We start from the raw sequence: 25667 nt of genomic DNA, 5'->3' as shown, positions 1-25667 counted from the left end.
TGAGGAACACTGCTCTGTTTAAGATTCATTATTTGATCATGGAACAACTTTGTTGTCATGGCTTGAGCTTCATGGGGCAATTTGGAAGTGCCTATCAACATGTTGAAACAGGCATGCTCAGACCAGCAAGACCATTTCTAGGAATTTCCTACAGACAGACTCGTACAAAAAGGTGAAGCACTGTTTAGTTACTTTTGATACTGCAGACAATCTAAATGTCCACCTGCAAGGGACTGACTAAACAAATAAGGCATATTCCTATAATTGGATACTCTGTAGCCTTTTCAAAGGCTGAGCCCCAGACACACACACACACACACACACACACACACACACACTCACACACTCACGCATGCACGCACCCCTGCAAAGGCTGCCAAGACATAGCTCTTGGTATAGCCAGCAAGTTGCAGATTATGTATAACCTACAGAAGCAGAGAGACACCTCCCTCCAACTCTGGATATATTTATGTGTACATAGGCTGTTTCATCCATTGATCACTACATGCCCAGAGCCTAGAGATCACAAACTTTTCTTGGGCCTAAAATATATATGTGAGATAATCCTAGCCTGATCATGAGGAAAACATGAGACCAATTCAAACAGGGAGACACTCTACAAAATATATGACCAGTACTCCTCCAGACTGTCAAGGACAACAAAACCAAGAAAAACCTGGAACTGTTACAGGCACAAGGAGCCTAGGACATGACAACAAAACATAATGTGGTATATTGGATAGAATTCTAGAACAGAAAATAGACATAAGGTAAAAGCTAAGGACACCTGAATAAATTATGGACTTCAGTTAATAATGTATCAATATTGGTTCATTGGCTGTAACAAATGTACTGTACTAATATAAGATGTTAACAATAAGGGAAACTGGGGTAGGGCGGTGTATACCAGAACTTTCTTTCTACACCACCTTTGCAACTTTTCTGTAAATCTGGAAGTATTATAAAATACAATGAATGTTTACTTATTTATCTATTTATATTGCAGTACAGTTGACTGACAATACTAGTCTCAGGTGTACAACATAGTGATTCAATATTTTTATAGATTATACTCCATTTAAAGTTATTATAAAATATTGGCTACATTCCCTGTGTTATACAATACATCCTTGTAGCTTTATTTTATACACAGTAGTTTGTATCTCTTAATCGCCTACCCCTATTCTGCCCATCCTCCCTTCTCTCTCCCTACTGGTAACCACTAGTTTGTTCTCTGTATCTGTGAGTCTGTTTCGGTTTTGTTATATTCATTTGTTTATTTTTTAGATTCCACATAAAAGTGTTAACATACAGTATTTGTCTTTCTCTAACTTATTTCACTAAGCATAACCCCCTCCAGGTCCATCCATGTAGTTTCAAATGGCAAAATTTCATTCTTTTAAAATGTATTTCTGAGATATATGAGATATGAGAAAAGGAAAAAGGTATTGGCTGCAAAAATATGCAAAGCAAAGCACAAAATCTAAATTAATATATAAAAGAAAGATGACACTAGGTGAACTAGTCAACCACTACTCAGTTCAAATCTGATACAGTTATATAAAAAGTATGTTTAATGTACAATGTGGGCATATGCTATGTTAGAATAAAGGATGGGCCCTCTAAAAAAGGGAGACCAGGTAGAGCCTGAGAAGATCTCAACAACTTAGGACATGGACAGGTAGTAAATGTACAGGAAGAGGTGTGAGAGGAGACGCATCAAACTACTGTTCACAGTTAATCTGGGGAGGAAAGTGGAGATTTGAAAGTTAGGGAAAAGCTGGGAAAAAAAGACACCACTAGGATTTTAACAGAGTATTTAATATAGGGAATCGGTTAAACAGGTATCACTGGACTGAAAAAAGCTTTAAAAGAGGAACCTGAACTAACACAGAGGTAATAAGTGCAGGGAGCAGGTGTCACCTCTTATTATTCCCTTTGTTCCCCCTTAAGGCTGGGGGCGACAAAGGAACAAAGCTGGAGTTGATCAGATCTAGAGGCTCAGAGGAAGAGGGCTCCAGAGCTGAACCCAGATCTCTGAGGAGGGGGTGCTGCGAGGCTGATGCTGGGGGTGCCCCCGAAAGCTGGAGGCTGGAACCCACTGCTGATGCCAGGAGGAAGGGCAATTACCAGAGTAGCACAGACAGAACAAGAGGCAAACAGGAAGGAACAAGTCTCTTTTCTCCGCCTTACAGACTCTCTCCTGTGTCCTGATTGGTGGAGCCTGACAGGAAGCCAGCTGACAAAGGAAAAATGTAGTTTGCAGAGTGCCAGCCCCAGGATCCAAAGCAGAGCAGGGAAGGGCGGGCTTGGAGCTTACTAACCAGCACCTGCACACACCCCTCTAAACAGTGACAAGACACAATTTTCCTCTGTACAAAACTCTCTTCCCATCAGTCAGGGTGTCCTTCTGAGTGAGCCACAGGTCCCTCTGAAGGCAATATTAATTATTCATTTCTCTAATTCAATCACAGTGCCACCTGAATATTCTACAGCCTAAAGACTAAACTGCTGAGTTGACCACAGAATCCTAATAGAAAGTAAAAAGGCGAAAGGAGGCATTCGCTTCTTCCCATTTGCTCTCTGTTCCCACCAATGTCAGTCTGGCACGAGGCCCTAATCCTGGCAGCAAGAGCTGTCTCTGGTCTCCAGCTTCTGGCCTTTCAGTGCTCCTCCAACCAACTCTGCTGGGCCCCACAGGAACTAACAGCAGAGGGTATCTGTCCTCCAAGTGTTAGGTTTCGATGGCCCCAGCCTCCCCTGACCCATCCTCCCAGACCCAGGCGGTGGTGATTGCTTTGTGTTATCTTTGTGTTCCCCCAGTGTGCTTTTTTGGCTTTTTTCAGTCCAACACCTATTTGATCAACTTCCTATATTAAATTCTCTCTGTTGAAATACCCAGTATGGTTTCTCTTCCTGACTGACATAAAGAATTAAAGGGAACAAAGTGAATTGCTTACTCTGTATTGTTTGAAAAACTTTACCAGAATATATTCATTTATCAGACATGTAACTTAAAGCTTTCAAAAAAGAGACGGATCAACATGCACTGATATGGAAAGTTGTCCACCATCTGCTAAGGGGGAAAAAAAAATAAAGCTGCAAAACATTAAGCATAGCAAGGTCTCATTTTTATTAAAAAGGATATGCATTTGCTTGTGTACCCACAGCAAATGCTAGTAGAAACACACCACGCACCAAATGATCAGTTTTTATTCTGTGGGGAGTATAATGAAATGGGGAAAGGATCACTTTCCTTTTACTTCACACACTCCTGTAATTCTGTTTGTTCTTAAGCATGCATACAATACTTTTAGATAAGTATGTGTATAAATACACACCTACACTCTAACCCACACATAAAAACACTACCTTGGAGAACCCCAGAGGTATTAACAGTGCTTCTCAACCAGGGTTAATTTCTGTCCCTGTCCCACTCCCGAAGTGGTGGGAATCAGGCGACACCTGGAGACATTTATGACTGTCACAACAGGGTTGGGGAGGTGCTTCTGGTATCTAGTGAGGAGACACCAGGGATGCTGCTAATGCAAAGGACAGCTCCAAAACTAATAACGACCCAGCCCAATACGTCAATAGTGCCAAGGCTGAGAAACTTTGCTCTATAACCTGGCTAGTGTTACCACCGCACGGTCAGAGTAGAAATACTCCACGTCTAATGCTGTGGACAGTCACATGTTTGCCAGAATTTTGCAAGGGGCACTTGGATGGGAAGCTTTACTTTTAGGTTTGGAGGACTTGCTTTCAAAAAAAAAAAAACAAAAAAACTTTTTTTATATATATATATACATATATTCTCAAATAGCTAAAACATACATATGATTAAAGCATAAAGAGTACAAAAATACAGTGAAAAATAAGCCTCCTTTCCACCCTGGCCCCAGCCAGCAATCCCTTTTGAAGGCAACTACTGTCATCAGCTTCCTTTATGTTTTCCAAAAGTATTCTAAGCACACAGAAGCACAAGTATATGTCTGGCCTCTTCCTCTTCCCTCACCCACCCCCACCCCAAGTGACAGCACAGTCTGTATACTGCCTTGTACCTTTTTTCACTTAAATATCATGGAGATCACTCCCTTTCAGCACGTATAAATCTGTCTCATTCTTTTGAAAAGCTAAACAGTATATAATATGGTCCATTGAAAGATACTGAAGTGCTTTCCAATATTTTGCTACTATTGAAAACACTGCATGAAATAATTTTGTACATACAGGCTTTTGGGCAATACATTCAAGAAAAGCTGAGTAAATTCCTAGCAGAATTGTTGGATCATATGGTATGTGCCTTTTAAATACTGGTGGGGGATTTTGAGTAATACAATAACAAAAATACAATAGGGAGATGAGTTACTCAGAGCTCTATTTAGATGCTTTAATAATTAGCTTGATATTCCAGATGCACAGCATATACCCTGTATGTTAATCATAAAATAGATTGGTCTCAGGAAGCACCTAGAAGCAGGTAGTTCCTTTTAAGACTTTGCTTTTAACCTTGGGGAGCCAGGGCAATAGAAACTATAAGGGTAAAAAGACAGACAATAACAAGTATTGGTGAGGGAGCAGAGAAACTGATACACTCATGCATTGCTGGTGGGAATGTAAAGTGGTGCAGCCACTTTGGAAAACAGTTTGCCAGTTGTTTAAAATGTTAAACAGAGTTATCATATGATCCAACAATTCCACTCCTATGTATATACTTAAGAGAACTGAAAACATCTGTCCACATAAAAACCTGTACACAAATGTTCATAGCAGTATTATTCATAATATGCAAAAAGTGGAAAATATCCAAATGTCCATCAATTAATTAATGGATAAACAAAATACGGTATATCCATACAAAAGAATATTATTCAGCCATAAAAAGGAATGAACTACTGGTAAGTGCTATAACATGAACAAACGTTGAAAACATTATGCTAATTAAAAGCCAGTCACAAAAGACCACATACTGATTCCAATTACATGAAATGTCCAGAACAGGCAAATGCATAGATACAGAAAGTAAACAGTGATTGTCAAGGGTGAGGAGTGAGCGGGTAGAGGGCAGAATGGGAGTGACTGCCAAAGGGTATGGGGTTTCTTTCTTGGGTAATGAAAATGCTCTGAAATTAGTGACAGTTGCACAATTCTGAATATAATAAAAACCACTGAACTGTACACTTTAAAAGTATATTCTATGGTAAGTGAATTCTATGGTTTGTGAATTATGTCTCAATTAAAAAAAAAAGAAGGATGTAAAGGATATATGGAAAGTATCTTACATACTGTAGCTACTCATTAAAAGTTAGCTCCCTTTGGAAAGAGGTAAACTGAAACTCAGGGTAATCTAAGATGTTTTAGGTGGAACAGCATATTTTCAACAGAACTTAGTGTTCATTTTATTTGTTCATTTGTTTGTTTAAGTATATAATTCAGTGGTATTTAGCGTATTCACAATGTTGTACGCTGGTTCATTCTTAGTTTGTTAGAACCTAAAAATCAGTCTGTTAACAAATCTGTTGAACATCTACCCCATTCTGAGTCATTTCTAGGTGCTCTGGAGAGTAAAGAGAAGGGAAGAATAGTTCTCATCTTCAAAAAACCTAAACCATTCTTAGGAAGATAAGAATGCAGTGAAGGAAGCCACCACTATACAGTGGACTTTCAGAGACAGCAAGAAATGATCTTTATGAAGAAACAAGCCTTCTAGATCAAGGTTTTCCCCAGTATTTAATAGATTCAGAAAACTCCAATTTTCATAGATTAAAAAAAGATCAAGAAACGAGTAAAAACAGATTGAATATTTTTTTTAAAACCCCCCAAACAAAACTACAGGGTCACAAAAATGATTCAAAAAGTAACATTAAATATCAAAGCCAGTCATTCACCATGAGTGTTTATGACAGTCTAAGAGTCCTAACACTGAGCGAGCACCACACTCTTCCTTTTTTCAGACAGGGCCACGTCCCATGTGTCTTTCTATCTCCCAGCGAGCTGGTGCAGAGCCTTGCATGAGGTGAAAAGAATGACCGAACATCATCACCCTTAAGCACAAGCAGACACAGGAAAGGGCCTGCTACACTCAGGCCGAATCTCCTACCGCTTGTCTGAAACAAGTGTCACATTATTGGAATCTATTTCTTCACTCCTACATCAAATTACTACTTAACACTAGATAATTCTATAATGGGAACAGATGAAAACTCAAAATATAAATAGGAAGGAGACAATATAGCACAGTGGTTAGGAGCACAGGCTCTGGAGTGAGACCAGGTTTGGGAATTATCAGCTATGTGACTTTGTGCGAGTACCCTGACTTTTCCAAGTCGGCTTCCTCATCTGTAAGATGGAATGCAACTACCCAACAGGAGCACCTTACAACAGGCTCTTGTGAGAATTAAAGGGCATTTCTGGGGGGTTTACTATGTGCCACAAAAAAAGGTTAGCTGGCATTATAAGACTGGGAACGCTCGAAAATCACAGCGCTCTAAAAGAGAGGTCCTGTTCCCCATCCCCATTGTCTTTGTCTTCTTTGCAAAGGTCTTTGGGCCCAACAGAACCTGGAACAGACCAGAGCAGACCAGGCAGGCAATAACCCTTTGTTGAATGGCCCAATGAATTAGGATACAGACGCATAGCAGGACTGGAAAACAATGAACAAAAACCACAACCTTTGGAAGGTTTTCCAAAGTTCAGTTGGACACTGTCTTCAGGATTGCTGGCTGTACCTGGAGCCTTGTTATTTGATAAGCCCAGGAGTTTGTTCTAAACTACATGAGGGTACAATTACCTCAAACCTCACTGTCTACATTGTCATGTGAATTCACACTATGAGTCTAAACAGGTTTTTGCTTACCATTTAGAGGGATTAAACAGCATCAGAAGAGGTTCAAATATATAAACTGAAACTGGTCAAAAAAGAATAGCCACATTTCAGAAAATATACCATTGGTGAGCTTTTTCCGTGATAAGGCTAATATTTTTTAAAAGGAGGCACAGTGAATTTACGACATTGACATTTATAGCGGTAGCTCGACGCTTACTCTTGGAGGCCCAATTATCATCCCTGTCCATCTTGTAAGTGTCATGTCTTCGTCATCTTCTAGACCCCAGCTAACTGTGCCATCTCCTACTCCTTTCTGGCCTTCTTCGAGTTCTTCCAACAGTCGGAAATTGCGAGGGACTTTTACTCCTAAAATAAATGGAAAGAAATTCAAGATACTAGCAACTCCAGGGGAACTCGTAAGCCTAGAGCTAGCTGCTCATCATCACTAGGTCAGAATAAAGATGCTTATGTGCTAAAAACTGCTGTAAGTTGTCGCACCTCAAGCTTGCTGCTTACGAAGCTATCTGTATTGACCAGCACAACCAGAAGGAAGGGGCACGTGGTTTGTTACAGGTGAAGTGACGACTACACCAGGGCTAGATGACCGAACCTAGAAAGACACCCCACCCCCATCCCTGGAGCTTTGACGAACTTCATAAAGGGTTTACAAGCCGAAATGTTGATTAATTTGGGCCTACTAGTTTGAGATGAAAACTAAAGTGCTAACAGAAGTGCCTTGGAAGAAAAGAGGCTATTTCTTTTGTTTTGTTCTTATTCTACATTTCTGAGTCCAAGGGCGTGCTCATTTTTTGGAACGACTCTCAAACTACCTTAGGAGGAACAGACGCCCTGGCCCTATCGTGTAACAACAGTGTCCTCTTGGTCAACTCAGAGTCAACAGAAGGCGGCAAGGATGAAAAACTGCAAATATTTAAGTCATAGTTTAGCTTCTCTCTTGTGAAAAAGCTAAGAGGGTAGCCAGTTCTCTGCTTTACCTGTTTCCAAAAATCCCAAAGCCTGGCAAGTAGCTCACGGAAGCAAGCACACAAACGCATCTCACAGGTTCATGCCACTGTACCTAAGTTCAGGCTGAGGCTTGCACCGCTTCTGGGTGTCTTCCAGAACAAAGTCTAGGTACTGGGGCCCAGATGGGGATGTTATTCTCCCAACCAGTCCTGCCTACCTCTCCCCCCACTCACCTCTTCCCCTGGCATTTAGACTATTCCTCAGGAAAAAACTCAGGATCCAGGCAGGTTACAAGCTTTCTTTACTGAGCCTCCAACTGGCCAGACTCTCAGAGCCAAGCAGCACTTAACATATGATTATGAAGAAAGACCCACTGGAGGGACTCAAGACTGTGGGAGGTGTTCTCTGTATATCTCAGTATTTCCCAAAGCGTGGAACACATGTTACTATTAATTTAACTGGAATAAATACCTGAGGAAATCAGGCACTTTTCTAGGCACCGGGAAAAAAGCTGTGAACAAAACAAAAATGCCTGCCCTCATGGAGCTTACATTCTAGAAGGAAACAAATACAAATTATGCAAGTTATGTAGTATGACAGATGGTGGTGTTCTGGAGCAGAGAGTACTGGTGGGGGGAGTTACGATTTTAAATAGGGAACATGACTTATCGGCAGCTGAGGGGAGAGTCTTCCAGTCAGAGGAAACAGCAGGTGCAAAGGCCCTGAAGTACGACCTTGCCCAGAGTGTCAAAGAACAGCAAAGATGCCAAATGAGCTAAAACCAAGTTAGTGAGATGGAAGAACAGTAGGAAATTAGGGACTCCAACTGTTAAAAAGCCACTGGAGTTTTGAATAGAGGAATGACAGGATTTTGACTTGTTTTTAACAGGATCCCTCTGGCTGCTCTATGAAGAGTACAGTGAAGGGAGCTAGGGCAGAAACAGCTAGAAGGCTATTGTAATAATCCCAGCAAAAGACCATAGGTGTTAACAGTGAAGGAACAGGGTGATAGCAGTGAAGGTGGTGAGAAGTAGCACAGTTTTAGATATTTCAGAGGTCTGAGCTGGTAAGATTTCCTGTCAGATTGCCTATGAAGTGTGAGAGAAAGAGAAGTCAACTGTGGCTCCCAGGCTTTTTTTCAGGTGGTACATGAGTGAACACTTCATTTTACAGTCATGTATTTATTTTTAAGAATAACTTATTTAGGGCAAGTAATGTTAAACTAATTTCCCCTTTATGATTATGTTAAAATTTCCCTTTTAAAATAAACATAAGCAAAAGAGTCAGCCGACTGAAGAAAAATATTAAATAGCACAGATGGTACTTGAAAGGAAACAGGAAAAATCTGAAAGCATTCTTGAATGGTCCGTTTGGAAAACACTGGCATTTTTTATCCACAGAAGAGCCAACTGGATTATTCATTTATACTGGATTAAGTCTCCTCCAGCAAACGCGAAACTGAAGGCTGTTTGTGACATTATAAGCAAAAAACCAGACAATTCAATGCCTTCTGTTTAGAAAGAGTTAAATCTTTAATAATCCTAACTAATTTGGCTTAGGAGAAAAAAAATCACTGTGCATTACTACTGCTGTTACTATTGGTTACTTTATAAGCCTGCACTAGTAAAAATGAATATCCAAATAGCACAGAATTGTACTGACAGGAAGACTGATAAATATCTGAGGTACTTGTTCACAGATGGTGTAATGGGCTGAACTGTGTCTCCTCAAGTTCATATGTTGAAGACCTAAGTGCCAGCATCTCAAAATGTGACTATATTTGGAAACAGAGCCTTTAAAGAGGTGATTAAGTTAAAATGAGGCCATTAGGGTGGGCCCTAATCCAATTTGACTGGTGTCCTTACTAGAAGAGGAAACTTAGATGCACAAGGAAACAACAGGTATGCACATTTGTATGGAGTAAAGACCATGTGAGGACCCAGTGAGAAGGCAACCACCTGCAAGCCAAAAGAAATCAAACCTGCTGATACCTTGATCTTGGACTTCTAGCCTCCAGAATTCTGAATTTCCATTGTTTAAGCTACCCAATCTGTGGTATTCTGTTATGGCAGCCCTAGTAAACTAATATAGATGCTAAATAACATCTTAAGAAACCTGGATAGATGGTGACAGCAGTTATCTCTAGGTGCAAGGATTATGGGTGGTTCCAACCCCCCCTTTCCATATTTTCTGATTTTTTTAAAAACCACGATTGTGACTTACTTCCCTCTGTATGACAGACTCTAGGTCCATCCATACCTCACTACAAATAACTCAATTTTCATTTCTTTTTATGGCTGAGTAATATTCCATTGTATATATGTACCACATCTTCTTTATCCATTCATCTGTTGATAGACACTTAGGTTGCTTCCATGTCCTGGCTATTGTAAATAGAGCTGCAATGAACACTGTGGTACATGACTCTTTTTGAATTATAGTTTTCTCTGAGTATATGCCCAGTAGTGGGATTGCTGGGTCGTATGGTAGTTCTATTTTTAGTTTTTTAAGGAACCTCCATACTGTTCTCCATAGTGGCTGTTATCAATTTACATTCCCACCAACAGTGCAAGAGGGTTCCCTTATCTCCACACCCTCTCCAGCATTTATTGTTTGTAGATTTTTTGATGATGGCCATTCTGACCAGTGTGAGATGATATCTCATTGTAGTTTTGATTTGCATTTCTCTAATGATTAATGATGTTGAGCATTCTTTCATGTGTTTGTTGGCAATCTGTATATCTTCTTTGGAGAAATTTCTATTTAGGTCTTCTGCCCATTTTTGGATTGGGTTGTTAGAGTCTGTCATACAGAGTGAAGCAAGTCAGAAAGAGAAAAACAAATACCGTATGCCAACACATATATATGGAATCTAAGAAAAAAAAAAGGTCATGAAGAACCTAGGGGCAAGACGGGAATAAAGACGCAGACCTACTAGAGAATGGACTTGAGGATACGGGGAGGGGGAAGGGTAAGCTGGGACGAAGTGAGAGAGTGGCATGGACATATATACACTACCAAACGTAAAACAGATAGGTAATGGGAAGCAGCCGCATAGCACAGGGAGATCAGCTCGGTGCTTTGTGACCACCTAGAGGGGTGGGATAGGGAGTGTGGGAGGGAGGGAGACCCAAGAGGGAAGAGATATGGGGATATATTTATATGTATAACTGATTCACTTTATTATAAAGCAGAAACTAACACACCATTGTAAAGCAATTATACTCCAATAAAGATGTTAAAAAAAAAACAAAACAAAAAAAACACCACGATTGTGTCATTTGATCAACAAAACACTTAGGAACCATGTCAACCAAACTGCACTTGCTATTCGCTTTGCCTGGAACACTCTTCCCCAGATAAGTTACATCAGTCATGCTTCCTCACCTTCTCTAGGGCTTCAGTTATATGACAACTGATTGAAATAAGGATCAAGGATTCTCTGAGAGTGGGAATCTCACTTCATAGTATTCCCTAAGTGACTAACTTTAAGTAGTCTGTGTTCTTTAGTGTTACCAAAACTTGTTCAAATCAAATGATCAACAGCAAAGTACAATAGCTCCCATGGCTAAGCCCTTCACTCTTGAATGAAGTTATACATGGACCTCTATTTCAAGTTGCTCTCTTTGGCAAGATAAAAAATGTGCTTTCTTTTCTTTTCTTTTTTTGTCTTTTTTTGCTGCTCCTCGGTTTGCAGGATCTTAGTTCCCCAACCAGGGATTGAACCCGGGGTCCCAGCAGTGAAAGCGCCAAGTCCTAACCACTGAACCGCCAGGGAATTCCCCCAAATGTGCTATTTTTTGTGTCAGATCTTTAAATCAGGTTGGATTATTTCAGGTGTAACTGTTCCTCTTTTAAACTTTAGCAAAGAACATCCTTATAGGTGGAAATGTTTCCTCTTCATCTAACAACCAGGTCTGATTAGGAAATCTTTTTTTTTTTTTTTTTTTTAATTTTTTGGCCACGCTTTGCGGCATGTGGGATCATAGTTTCCCGACTAGGCAACGAACCCGCGCCCCCTGCACTGGAAGCACAGAGTCTTAACTGCTGCACCGCCAGGGAAGTCCCCCTGATTAGGAAATCTTAATCCAAATATCACAAGCTCATTGCTATTAGTTTCAAATCAGGTAGTGAATTCAAGTTATATCTTTCTGATGCTTGATTTTTTTACTTCTGAAGTAGGGGAAAATATTATATTAGTAATGAATCTTGCACTTCCAACAGGTATTTCCATTGGATTAGACATTTAATTACTTAAAAACAAAGCATGCAAAGCTCATATACACAACTGAACAACAACAAAAAATGAGTCACTTAAACTTATTTTAGGTTAGTATTTGGAACAGTAAATGAGCACCACAGAGGACAAAGTCAGCTTTTTGTTGTTACTTCCGTACTGACATTACAGGATGATTCAATTTGATTCAATTATAAAACAGGCATCAAAACAGCTTAATAAATGAAATACTCTGGATTGGCCAGCATCTATTAGGCAGTCTAGAAATATTCCAAGCAGGAGTTGGGATATACATATGAATACCAGAATAATTGTACTATATACTGATTAATTATGATAAGCATTTATTCCATTTGAATAGCAGTTCTCAGCTTTTTTGGTCTCAAGACCCTTTTACACTCTTAAAAATTATTGAAGACTTCAAAGAGCCTTTGTTTATGTGGGTTATAGCTATTGATATTGACCAAATTAGAAAATTAAAACTGAGAAATTATAAAAATATTTAATTCATTTACAACTAACCACAACCAACCATTATGTGTTAAGATAAATAACATATAACTATATTTTTCAAAGAACAAAATTAAACTAGTGAGAAGACTGGTATGGCTTTGCAGATTTCTTTAATGTCTGGCTCAAAACAACAGGAAGTGTTGAGAACTGAGGTGAGCTGGAGAATACACGTCCTGTCTAAAGGGGTCACTCCTCTGCTCTGGCCAAATGTCTGTGGGTCAGATTCTGCTTATGGGACACCACTTTGCAACATCCGAGGTCACCTAATTGTTCTCAAAAATCCCTTTGAGCCCTAATATCCTAGGTTTAGCTCAGAGGATATTTTAAACCCTCTGAGGGTAAGGGTAAGTAAAGGTTGATAAACGTTGTAATCTGGCATTGGGCAGTTAAGTACTCAGTTAACCTGTATTTAGCAAAATCTCGAAGAATTTAAGTCCACAAAGTGGATAGCTTTTATTTTTTTCATTTTATTTTAAAAAATTATTTGTTTGTTTGTTTATTTATTATTATTTTTGGCTGCATTGGGTCTTTGTTGCTGCATGCCGGCTTTCTCTAGTTGTGGCGAGCGGGGGCTACTCTTTGTTGCGGTGCGCGGGTTTCTCATTGCAGTGGCTTCTCTTGTTGCGGAGCATGGGCTCTAGACACACAGGCTTCAGTAGTTGCGGCACACAGGTTCAGTAGTTGTGGCGCATGGGCTTAGTTGCTCCATGGCATGTGGGATCTTCCTGGACCAGGGATCAAACCCGTGTCCCCTGCACTGTCAGGCAGATTCTTAACCACTGCGCCACCAGGGAAGTCCCTGGATAGCTTTTAAAGAGGACTGTTACTTTTTAATTCATTTTTCCTAAGCCATAAACTTTTATTTTCACTCAAAATTGATTAAAAGCGAAGTCTGGGGAATAACTACAGCTAGCAGAAATCAGGAACTGCAAAAATTTACAAATTATGCAGTGATTCATTTAGCTTTTTTTGATATTTAAATAGAAGTGGCTGATTAGCACCTGGTTAGCTGGTATACTGAACTCTATCTAGTAAGGAACCATCTGGTTAGCTGGTATACTGAACTCTATCTAGTAAGGAACCATCTAGGGTTCACCATGTTTAATGTGTGTAAAACTGAGCTCATTTCACCTTTACAACCAAAATCCACACATTTCAGGACTGCAATTTTTTAAAATGTTAGCTATGCTTGTTACCTGTTTGTCAAAATTTCCCTACCCATAAATTTGTTAGTAATATATATGTACACACACTTTCTTTCAGTACAATAATTATCAAACACTTATCCAACACCATGCTAGACCTTATTGGGGATATGAAAGAAATAAAAACAGGAGCCTCCCAATCAGAGTATAAAGTCTCACTATGGGAACAAGATACACATACAAAGTTCAATAAAACAAAACAGTATTAGAACGTATGAGAGAAATATAATCATAGGACGTTTCTTAATCTTTGAGGGGTCATATACCCCTCTGAATTTTATGAAAGCTAAAGAGGTGGGGCCGTGTTACTAAGAGGACTTTATCCTGAGGGTAATTAGTGGGGAGCTGCAAAAGGCTCTGAGCAGGGCAAGAGATAAGGCAAATCTCCCAGGTAATGTTCAGGATGGGCTGAAGGATTAGAGGCCAGGTTAGGGATGTGTTACTACTAACATCTCAGGATACAAAGCCAGAAGCATTTGCTTAGAGCAAATACTTGTGACAACGGCACAAGTTATCGAACTTCTTATAAGCTGAGGTAGGTGGGATGTTAAAAGAGATTTAAGGCAGCACATATTAATTTGTATGACTGGGGTGATGGTTCCCATTTTTATAAAAGAAAATTAAAACAACTGGCCTTTACATGGTAGTCTTTAGATAAATATTCGTTGAAAAATAAAAAAATTGAGCAAAGGATAAAAAGGTATGCACACTCCATTTTATAAAAGATAAACACAAAGTCAACCCATGCTTCCCCGTATGTGTATACTCACATAAACAATCTTTAGATGCCACGGAAGTAGAATCACAAACGTAAGGATACCTGGTTGACCACTCTATTATTTTTTTTTTTTAAGATTTTTTTTTTTTGACGTGGACCATTTTAAAAGTCTTTATTGAATTTGTTACTATATTGCTTCTGTTTTATGTTTTGGTTTTTTTGGCCGCGAGGCATGTGGGATCTTAGCTCTCCCTGCACTGGAAGGCGAAGTCTCAACCACTGGACCGCCAGGGAAGTCCCGACCACTCTATTTTAAAAAGGCTAGTCAGAGTAATGGCAAAGTTACCTCCCACAAATGAGAATCAGAGTATAATTTAGAGAAAATTCTATAATCTCTCAGCAGAGGGTTAAGACCAGGAACCTAGGCTCAAATCCACGCTCTGCAACTTTCCAGCAATCTAGCTGGGTGACTACGCCAAGTTACCCATGACCCTCAGCGTGACAGGGATCCCGATACTCCTTGCCTCTACAAGTGGTGAGGAAGAACCAATGAGGTAAAACCTATAAAAGCACTTTGTGTAATACCTGGGACAGAGATTGAATCCCTTCATCGGCACTGTACTATCCATCATAGTATAAAAAACAAAAACCCTCACTTGATCCCATATCCCCTTCTAGCTACCATCTCATTTCTTTGTTCATTTTTAGCAAAAAATCTCAAAAGGGCTGTCTAGACCCCTTGTTTGCAATTCTTCACTCTACTTGCACCTACTCCAATCAGGCTTTTCTAGCTAGTCACTCTCCCAAACTGCTCTTGTCAGGGGCACCAAGCAGCACCCTCTAGCCAAATCCTGTGGTCAATTCTCAGTCCCCACCTCAAGTTCCTGGAGCTCCCAGCAGCACCCATAACTCCCTCCTGTAACTCTCTTCCCTTAGCCTCAGGCTCTCTTGATACCTCACTAGTTGATTGGCCTCACTTCCTTGACCTCCAAACACTGGCTGCCAGGCCTCAGGGCACAGCCTACTGACCGCTGCTTTCCTGTCTACTCCCCAAGTGATTTTACCCAGACCAAGGAAGCTTAATAACTCTCCAATTTATATTTCCAACTAACTGCCTTCTACACATCTCCGTTTATATGCCTCATAGGCCTCTCCAACTTAAAACAATTCCAAACAAAACTCCCTTGCACGCCTCAAAAAACAAAAAGTACCCACTCTTCGATCTCAGTATATAGCACAAACAGATTTCTCTGGCTAGAAATCTTGGAGTTATGATAAGAAATCTTTCTCTTACACCCCGTATCTAACCCAATTCCAAATATATCCCAAATACAATCATCTTCACCATTCCCACTGCAACCACTGTTTAGATCCCATCACTCCCCTTCTCAAAGTCCTCCACTGGCTTTCCCTTACAACTAGCATCCAAACTCCTTACCTCGCCTACAGAGCCCTACCTGTTTCTCCAACATCATTTCCTGCCACCCTTTCCCTTGCTCCTCACCCTCCTTCAGCCATACCATCCTTTTTGAAGTTCCTGAATAGGCAACCTGACTTTGCTTTTGCACTTGATGTTCCCTCACCCCAGAATTCTCTGTCCTCGAGCTGGGAATGGCTGGCTGGCTGGCTCCCTTATTCTTCATCTAAGCTCCAACTTCCCATTCCCTTATCTTGCTTTATTTTTCTTCACAGCATCATTACCACTTGACATTTTCAGTGTATTCTCTTGCACTTCATTAGTTGTTTACTGTCTGTCTCTCCCATGTGAACATAAACTCCCTGAGAGTAAAACTTCGTCTGTTTTGTTCACTGCTGAATTTCCAATACGTCAAAGAGTGCTTTGCCAAAGCATGTACTCAAATGCTTGCTGAATGAATGAACGGGTGGCCGGGTGTTAGCTAGGGATGTTATTTCAGAATGAATAATGCTCAATGTCACAAAATTCTAACTCTGGTTTATTTCTGGAAATACAGCAGGGAAACATTCATAGCACTATTAAAAGGGAGTCTAATATTATAAGATTATCAAAGGGGCTTAGTATGGATTTCAAATAGCCCAAGAAAAGTTATACATTAAATTTTGAATATGATGATCTTAAGAAGAAACACAAATCTTCAATTCGGAGCTGGGCAGTCTGCGGAGGTCCTCTTAGAGCCCCCTTACCCCCAACCCCATGCTCCTTTACCTTCACACAATGTCTGTGCTGTACCTTTTCCTTTTCTTTAAATTTCATTTTCTTTCTTTTTTTGTTGTCTGACTCACTCTTGGAGCTTCTCAAGTTAGAGTTGTGACTCATTCAATTCTACCTCCCCAGAATCTGGTATGCTACCTGGCATGTCATGGTACTCAATAAATGTTTCCTGATTGAAGAAAAGGCAGTACCGCTTCCTTTCCTACTGTAACCTCTCATATGGTCTACTGTGGCCAAAATACTAGACACTGATCCATATAACTGAGACACCTAAGGTTCTTTGTTCTGAGATAATTAAAATTTGATAAGTAATTTTTTAATGAAGTGTGATCAAGACTTTTAGAGAAACTTTTTTGTAATGAGGAAAAACTGGTTTTTTTCCCCAAACCACACAAGTCAAGGATTCTTCATTACAAATTGAACTTTGTTTCATAAAATATATATGAAAGCATGTTACTGATATTTCAAACCATTTAGAAACTGCATACAAAGTTAATACATCAATATTTTCTACAAAGCAAGAGCATTTAACTCCAAATGACCCTTGTTCTAGAACCTCAGGGGCTACCCCAGGGACATAAATCCAAATATTGGTGGAGTTCAGAGCTCCTGCAGACCTTGTGAGTGTATCAGTCACAGGGAGGACTTCATTCCATCCCAAATGGAGAGAATAAGCTCAAAATCATGATACGTTAAACAAAAGACTTCAGTGAATATATGAAAAATTAAATCCATATATGTCAAAAACCAGAAGCATAACAGATCAGAAAAACTCAGTGATACTCTCACATATTTTCTTCCTATGGCACTTTAATCCACTGAATCAAGCTAAATTTTAAGATTCCTAAAATTTGTGTGTTAATCTGACACCTAAAAGGCAGCTGAAGGAACAGCTTCAAGAGGCAATATAGAGGATGTAAAAATGGACTCTTGTTAATCTTAATAAACTATAACTATTAAAAGGTTAACTATGAAAATGTTAAGATAACTCTACCAAGGTGCTAAAATAACGCAGTAACACAAGATTTTTAAAAAGAAAACATTTGTTCCTGTTACTTCAGAATTCTTCTTTCCAGAAGGATTTTTCCTGGATTTGTGTCAGTATCAAAAGTCAGCCAGTTTTTCTCCTGGCTAAATATAAACTGAAAAGTCAGCAGCTGCAGGATATTACAAAGAAAATATGACAACCAAGTTAAAAAAGTATGAATATTTGATAGGGTTTTACACCATGTCCTAGTAAAACATTTAATGCAGTAATTTGAAACACAGCAACATATTAAAATATTTGTGGTACAAAAAGGATTTTGAAGCCCTTTAAAACATCTTTTTGGGAAAAACATTGCCACAAAGCAGCGGCTATTACAGCATGCCAATCTTGGAAAACCCTGGCCTGGCCTCGGTCTTGATTTAAAATGGCAGAGCCTCACAGGTTTCTCCTGGAAAGAAAGCTGCTAGTTGAAACTGGTTTGGTTGCCCATTCAGGGAAGACAGTGAACTAAGCTAGGAGTCTGGTGCTGCTACCATTCTGAAAATAAGGAGGCCTGGAAGGTGATGCACCTGGATTAAACGTTCTTGAAAAGTGGGCATAAAGTCAGGGGCAGGTAACTTTTGTTTCTGAGCAACTGGCAAGTGCAGTGCAGTCTGAGTGCCTGGTTAGGGCCTGTCCAGAGGAGCATATTTCTTCTCTCCTATACAACAATGATTCTCCAAGTATGGTCCCCAGACCTGCAGCCTACACATCACCTGGGAACTGGCTAGAAATGTAAATTCTCAGGCCACACACCAGAACACTACACTACATTACACCATAGAACTATCGAATCTGAAACTGAGGGTGGAGCCCAGCAATCTAACAAGCCCCCCAGGTGATGCTAATGTATACTAGTTTGAGAATCACTGATCTAGGGGAAGAAAGAGCGGCAATCTATCATTCTTTACAGTCCAGACAATGTGACAAAAAACAGCTGGTGACAAGATGCAAGACCCTGTGTTTCTCTGCTGCTAGGGTGACCAAGGTCAAAGATCAAATTTTCTCTGAAAGGGGTGGAGACAAAGAATAAGGTGTGGTAAGTGTCTCAGGACAGTCAGGGAAGGAGAGAAAGAGTTAATTCTATGCTAAAGTCCCTCTATAAATGCCAACTAATCAGGACAAGAGCTTTCCTTTTTGAAAAGCTGAACAGGCACTTTTGCTTCTGCCCTATCTCCAAATATGTCAAATTTATATATTTGGCTACATCAAGATGAGACCCTGGATTAATTCACTGCAACATTCAATATTTATTGAGCACCTACTCTATGTCAGGGACTATGTGGGTGCTAGGGACATAGCAGAGAACAAGACAGAATCCTGCCCTACTGGAAAGGCACAGAAAATATGGAAAAACAAACAAGAAACCTTCAGATAAGGTTAAGCACTTTAGAACAGAACAGAGATGTGGTAATGAGTGAGAAGACTATATTGAAAGGGGTGGGCAGGGATGGACTTTCTGGAGAGCTGAGACCTGAAGAAGGAGAAGCAGGCAGTCACAGGCAGGCAGAGCATTCCTAAAAGGGGAAGAGCAAGCGTACAGGTGTGCATATCACGTGAGCTCAGGGGTAGGCAAGGCCAAGACCATGGAAGCCCCTGTGGGCCATGGAAAAGAGATGGATTTTATTCTAAGTGCAGCAGGAAGGGCTTTCTGCAGAGAGTGGCAGTTTCTGTCTTCTTGTCTGTAAAAAACCATTCTGCCTCCTCTATAGAGAATGGATTAGAAAAGGGCAAGACTGGAAGCAGGAGGCTTTTGCAGTCTTTTAGGCAAGAGAAAGGTGGTACTGGTAGGACAAGAACGACAATAATGCCGATGGAGAGCAGGAGGATTTGGCATCTATTGTGGGGTTACACCTACTGAACTTGTACGGGGTGAACGTGACAATGAAGAAAGAATCATACTTGGTGTCATTAGTATCCACCCATGAAAGAACTAATCCACCAAGGCAGGAATGTCAACAGACCTGCCAATGGCTGAAGGAACTCGAGATGCCTAGCTGGAGAACAGGCAAGGGGGGCTGGAAAAATGCTAATATGGCCAAGGGCATATGTCGTGGAGCAGAGCTGTCCCAGTTCTGTACCCTGGTTTGCAAGTCACTGGCTCTGAGCTTCAGGCAAGTCATTTCTCCTCTCTGGGCCTCAGTTTCCTCACCTTCACAATAGATACCTGCTTCAAAGCGTTGCTGTCAGAAACGAGATGATGTATTTAATACAGTGTCTACCCATAGTTAGCCTTAGAAGTGCAGCTTAAAAAGAAGTCTAAAGGGCTTGCATGTCAATGAAGACAAGGACTGACTTTGTACATGACATGAGGGGGCCCTAAGCCCAACAAGTGTTGAGTTATTGAGTGTCAAGTATAAGCAAGAGCAAGAAGTGGTCTTCACTCTCAGTAGACAGCACACTACCCAGAATGGGTAAAATGTGGCCAGGGATGCTATAAAAAGAGTTCCTGCTACAGGTGGCAGACTCTTCTCATTAAAGCCTGTTCTCTCATCAAGATTAAACATGCCAAGACTGAGGAAGAGCACATGCCTGAATCCATGCCTTTCCATTTCCTTCCTAAGGCACTGGAGCAGGTTGGGGAAGGAAGTGGAGTCAAAACCCCCTGGGCTCTAATCTTAGTGTCACCACTCCTCAGCCAGCCACCAATCTCCCTCAGGAATATTGGGGGCCAATACTTCCCCTGGTGAGCTCACTAGGTTGTGGAGAGTTGGATGAGATGACATAGCAGGTTAATTCGAAGTACTAGGAAACCTCTAAACCACTATACATAATATAAAAGTAACAGTGTTAACATCTCTACTTCATCAAATGTGCTGCTCTATACTTCCCTGGGGCCTTTCAGAATTAAAGAGAGGATTCCTGGGACTTCCCTGGTGGCGCAGTGGTTAAGAATCCGCCTGCCAATGCAGGGGACACGGATTCGATCCCTGGTCCGGGAAGATCCCATATGCTGCGGAGTAACTAAGCCCGTGAGCCACAACTACTGAGCCTGCACTCTAGAGCGTGTGAGCTGCAACTACTGAGCCCGCATGCTGCAACTACTGAGCCCGCATGCTGCAACTACTGAGGCCGCATGCTGCAACTACTGAAGCCCGTGCGCCTAGAGCCCTTGCGCTGCAATGAGAGAAGCCATCGCAATGAGAAGCCCGAGCACTGCAACTAGAGAAAGCCCGCGCGCAGCAACAAAGACCCAACGCAGCCAAAAATAAATAAATAAATAAAGGTGTCTACTCTTTAAAAAAAAAGAAAGAAAGAAAGAAAGGATTTCTGACTTTACATTTTCTATTCTACATTTATCAAACTACTGTAGAGCTACACTTCAGGTGAGAGGGAGGGAGGGAGCAAGAGAATATGGTGGGGGGAAGAGGGTGGTTTTAAAGTTATTGTGAAAGGGAAAATCATGATCATCAAATTGACCCTGGCAATCCATAAGAGGAACAAGAGATTGTAGTGGCCCAACAAAGCGTTTCCCCTCCATCACTAGAGCAGACTGCTGTTTCTTCAGCTGAGTACAACATGAAGAAGTTCTCTTGAAAGCAGGGCCCATGTTGTACAAAAGGCACTTAAGCTACAACCGGCACAACAAGATGCTCACACAGTGAGACACACGGGAACGAGACCAGCTAAGAGACTACAGGTTCTCATCTGCCAGCTCCAGCTCTTTCTAGGCAACTCCCTTGAATGGAATGGAAGACTACGTACCTCCACTGCCCATTTGGTTAAATGTTCGTAAGAGGAGTGAGTGTATGTGGCCACTCCAACGTATGCAAATTTAAAATGTAAAGGGCTTACTTTGCTGGCACTCCGTTTCTGGTTTACTGTCAGGGCAGCCTGTGGGATGCTGGGTGAGAGGAAAGATCTGGCAGCCAAGGGCTACTCTTTGAGGCCCTGCAATCCTGGCCAAGGCAGGAGGAAGTCACCTGTCACAACACGAGCATCCTGAGGATTCCAGTGGGTTTTCCACAGTTCCACCCTCTAAGATCTATGAGGAAATCACACACTGCAGAAGCAAAGGAGGTGGGAAGCTGTTGTCACCAAGTGTTGAAAGCAGTGACCACAAAAAACTAAGTTCAGCCCTTACAGGAACTCAAAGGCTTCACAGCTGTTTCCTGGCAACCAGGGGCACAGATTAATCAAGAGGTTTGTTCTAAACCTGTCTAAGGAAGGCCTCAGGGCCCCTGACCACACCTGAAAGACTTCTCAGGGTTAGAAAGCAGAGAGGCCTGTACACTCATTTTAGTTTAGCCCAAATATGATCTTTCTGCTCCCTCCCTTAGCACTCTGCACTCCTCTCACTGCCTGGGAGCACTGGTCAGATCTTGTCATTCCTCTCTTTTTAAGACTCTCATTCATTCATTCAACACACATTTACTGAACGTCTACTTCAGACCAGGTACTTGTTCAATGGCTTTCTTCCACACTGAATAAAATCCAAACTCATCTCTCTCCAACTCATCTCTTTAACAAGCCTCCCTTGCACACGGCGGCCTTTAGCTTGTTCTCTCAACATGCCAAGCTCAGTCCTGCCACAGGGCCTTTCCACTCAGTCTCCCCGTCCCCTGCCTGTGACACACACTGTTGGCTCCTTCCATCATTTGTCTCAGTTCAAATACCCCCTCTTGGAGAAGCCTTCCCTGACCACCTCTCCAGATGCTACATCACACAATTTCCTTCATAGCGTTTACTGTTATCTGAAATCTTAATTATTTACTCCTTTAATGGGCTTCTCCCTGACTTGAATAGAAGCTCCTCAAGGACAGGGGCCATGTCCATCTTGTTCACTATTCACAATGGGACACAGCAAATTCTTAATAAATACCTGCTGAATAAACAGACAAAGGAGTTCTGGGAAGCCCATTTGAAGGCACCTCAAAACCTCTTCCATGTTATCTAAACCATGCCAAGTGCTCTTGTATGCCACTAGACAGCAGCTGACGATGGTTTATCTGACCACCACAGCATTTATGAAGCACTCTTCAACTGGCAGGGCTTCAAGAAGTTAGAATTAAGGAGCTGTTAAACCGGATTATAGGTAGCCAATCTCAAGTGATTGCCAAGGGGCTGAGCTGCGAAGCCACCACAACGCTGGCTGCTGCAGGCACAGTGTACCCCCTGTTCGGAGCAACCTGGCAGGGGTGTTATTCTCGTGAGATGTTTCCCATAGCAGTCTGGCCTGACTCAGCCTCTCTCTTTTGAGAATGTCTGTGGCAGTCTCTTGGTAAATGAACTGACTCAGCACTGTTCCAACTGAAACCAACCCAAGGAAAAAGATGTGTAGTTTCCTCATCCTCCAGGAAGACCCCACTGCTTTCAGTGTAAAAGGCAGCTTGGGGTAGGTGACTTCAGTCAGATCCCCTACTTCCAATTCCTTCTATTCCCACTCTAACAATCAAACAAAGATGGCCCCTTGGGATACTGGAGGAGTAACATCCTGGAAAGACAGACCCCCCTCACCCTGCTCGCTTTGGGTCACCAACCCTCTCCTAACAGCGCTGCTGCGGCCTTAAACAGCTGCAGGATTTCAGTACCCAGGCAGGTGGTCCTGTTCGTTTCCTCCATCAGACGTCACCCACTGTCACCTCATCTGGGAGGACTTCACTGGCCAATTTCACTGCCAGGCACCTCAGGGGACACCCTCCTCACCAAAACGGGGACACTCTGTTACTCCCAAATTCTGCACGTCCAGAATCTGACCCTCTGGCCTCATCAGCCCCTCTGCGGGACCTTCCCCAGACAATCATCACCCTGCCTCTTCCAGAAGGCCACCTGAGTCCATCCCCTGATGCCCAGCTGTGAGTGTTAGCTCTGAAACAGATCCTTCAGGCTTTGATCCTCTGGTGCATCTCAGGAACACAGAGCAGTGAATCCAGTCTCAAAATCTATGCTCCTTCCCTTCAGCTACCAGGGCCTGGAAGAACTCCCCCTGGCCCACAGTGTAGCCCCCTCCTTCCCTCTTGCACCTCAGCTTTCTTCTCCAGTCACCCAAGACTTCCCATTTTATTTGTTCCTCTCCCCATAACCCATCCAGCCACTGGGGAACTTCTGAGCTGACCTCCCATATGTTACCAACACCCGAAGGAGTGGGAGAGAGACAGTCTCCGTAAAACAGACACTCCTAGGGTACGCTCCCCTCACCCAACAAAGGAGATTTTTCTTCTCTAAAAAGAACATCTCTGAAACCTGACCTTTTCCCACACTCACCCACTGCATGGGGTTCCCTTCCCCAGACAGACACCTCCAGGGCTCCCAACTCATCTGTTCTTCACCCAATATCGCAAGCTTCCACTAACCGCCCTACTCGGAGCTTGCCTCCTAAAACCTAACATCTATTCCCTCAACTAGGGGCCTGGTAACGATGGGGTCATTTCACTTTCAGCTGCTCCAACCAAATCCCTCTGGAATCTGAGAAATCCCTTTCCCCTTCTCACGTATCCTATGGAGATGCCCTTCATCCCCCCCAAAAGCAGCCACCCCAAGACTCCCCCTTTCTAATCAACATTAAAATTTCCTCACCTAACCCAATCCCCCAAACTAACACTGGAGCCCTGCCCTTTATCAATGGGGGATCCTCTCAGTCACCCCTCAGGATGCTGTTTTCTTCCTTCATCCATCCTGAGGGGCTTCTCCGAAGTCCCCGCCAAACGGACATCCCAAGGCTCCTCCCCCCACCCGGACACCCATCACCCAAATAAAGGACTTCCATCCATTTTGGGGCGCCTCCTCGTTCTCTAGGGAACCCCTCGATCTCCCCTAAAGAGCCGCCAGCCCCGGTCTCCTCGGGAGTGCCTCTGGGCTCGCCCCTCACCCGCTCTGGCCGCTCCGCAGCGCCGCGGGACCCGGCCCTTCCTCTCAGCAGGGCCCTCACGCCGCCCGGGGGAGCCTCTGGGCCTCGCCGCGCCGCCCACAGGCCCCACAGGCCCCTCAGGCCCCCGCCCGTGCTTCCGGCCACCGCCTGCTCCTCCTCCCCACTCAGGCCGCCTGGGTCGCCGCCACGGGGCCCAGGGGACAGAGGCATCGCAGAGGCCCTAGCCCCGCAGCAAGGGCCTTCGCGGGTCCCCGGCCCCCGGCCCGAGCCCATGTCCCCTCGGCCGGCCGGGTCCGGCGCCCCCGCTCACCCGAGCCCGTGGTGGCTGCCATCTTGCGTCGCTGTCGCTCAAAGGCCGGCCCCTTCTTCACCCCCCACCCGTTCTCCGGGCTCTTCTGCGCATGCGTGTGCGCACACGCAGACGCCTCCGCTGACGCCCGCTCCGCAGACTGCGCGACCCGTTGCCGGGAAGGTATTTTTTCCTGCCCTTTTAGAGAGAGGAAATGTTTGCGTGCGTGAGGGCCCAGCAACCTGCAAGGCCCTCCAGGCTCTGGTGCGAGGGAGGTATTGAGGTGCTTGGTGGAGAGGGCAAGGGTGATCAGACTTGGAAGGGTGTGACTGTGAAAGAAAAAGAAAAGAAAGCTTTTAAAAAGCGCCTATTGTCACAACCTATAATGGAATATAATCTGCAAGAAAACCCCACCAAAAAACAAAAACCTGAATCACTATGCTGTACACCTGAAACTAACACAATATTGTAAGTCAACTATACTTCAATAAATATAAATAAATAAATAGATACAAGTTTATAATATTTTTAAAAAACACCTATTCTGCCTGGGGCATTTTCCTATCTAGTTGGATCCTCACAACAACATCCCTACCAGGTCGGGATTAAAGTGAAAAATGAAGGCGAGAGGTGTTAAGCCATTTATCTAAACTCAGCTGTTAAATGACTGAGTCAGAATTTGAACCCAGGCCAGATGTCTTGCTTCCAAGATCAATGCTCCCAGGCCAGAAGGGGCTTGTAGAAGGGCAGCTAAATGATTTGGGGCATTAAGGTGGCAGGGAAAACATTCACTCATTCATTCATTCGTTCACTCTTTCACTCAATCCATTCATTCCATCGAACAAATATTTACTAAGCATCTACTATGTGCCAGACGCTGTCATAGG

At 42.6% G+C, this 25667-nt stretch overlaps 1 protein-coding gene across 4 annotated transcripts in view; it reads right to left on the bottom strand.

Annotated features, from left to right (window-relative positions):
• Window positions 1-24950, bottom strand: part of UBE2V1 (ubiquitin conjugating enzyme E2 V1) — a 30605-nt gene extending 5655 nt beyond the window's left edge. The window contains exons 1-3 of one of the 4 annotated variants that reach the window (XM_082430496.1): window positions 24802-24882; window positions 21479-21686; window positions 7044-7192 (exon numbers count right to left, since the gene is read on the bottom strand). In XM_082430496.1, the coding sequence (XP_082286622.1) occupies window positions 7044-7088 (45 nt within the window). In that variant the 5' untranslated portion in view covers window positions 7089-7192; window positions 21479-21686; window positions 24802-24882. Of the gene's footprint in view, window positions 1-7043; window positions 7193-21478; window positions 21687-24491; window positions 24620-24801 lie in introns of those variants that run through there. The other 3 variants (XM_082430495.1, XM_082430494.1, XM_082430497.1) reach the window with 3 other exon arrangements.
• Between the last annotated feature and the right edge of the window lie 717 nt (window positions 24951-25667).

The sequence above is a fragment of the Balaenoptera physalus genome (genome assembly GCF_965194825.1).
Source record: "Balaenoptera physalus genome assembly, chromosome: 16".
NCBI classification, from domain to species: domain Eukaryota; kingdom Metazoa; phylum Chordata; class Mammalia; order Artiodactyla; family Balaenopteridae; genus Balaenoptera; species Balaenoptera physalus.
Note: the sequence above shows the minus strand (reverse complement) of the source record. Positions and strands in the feature narration are given on the sequence as shown.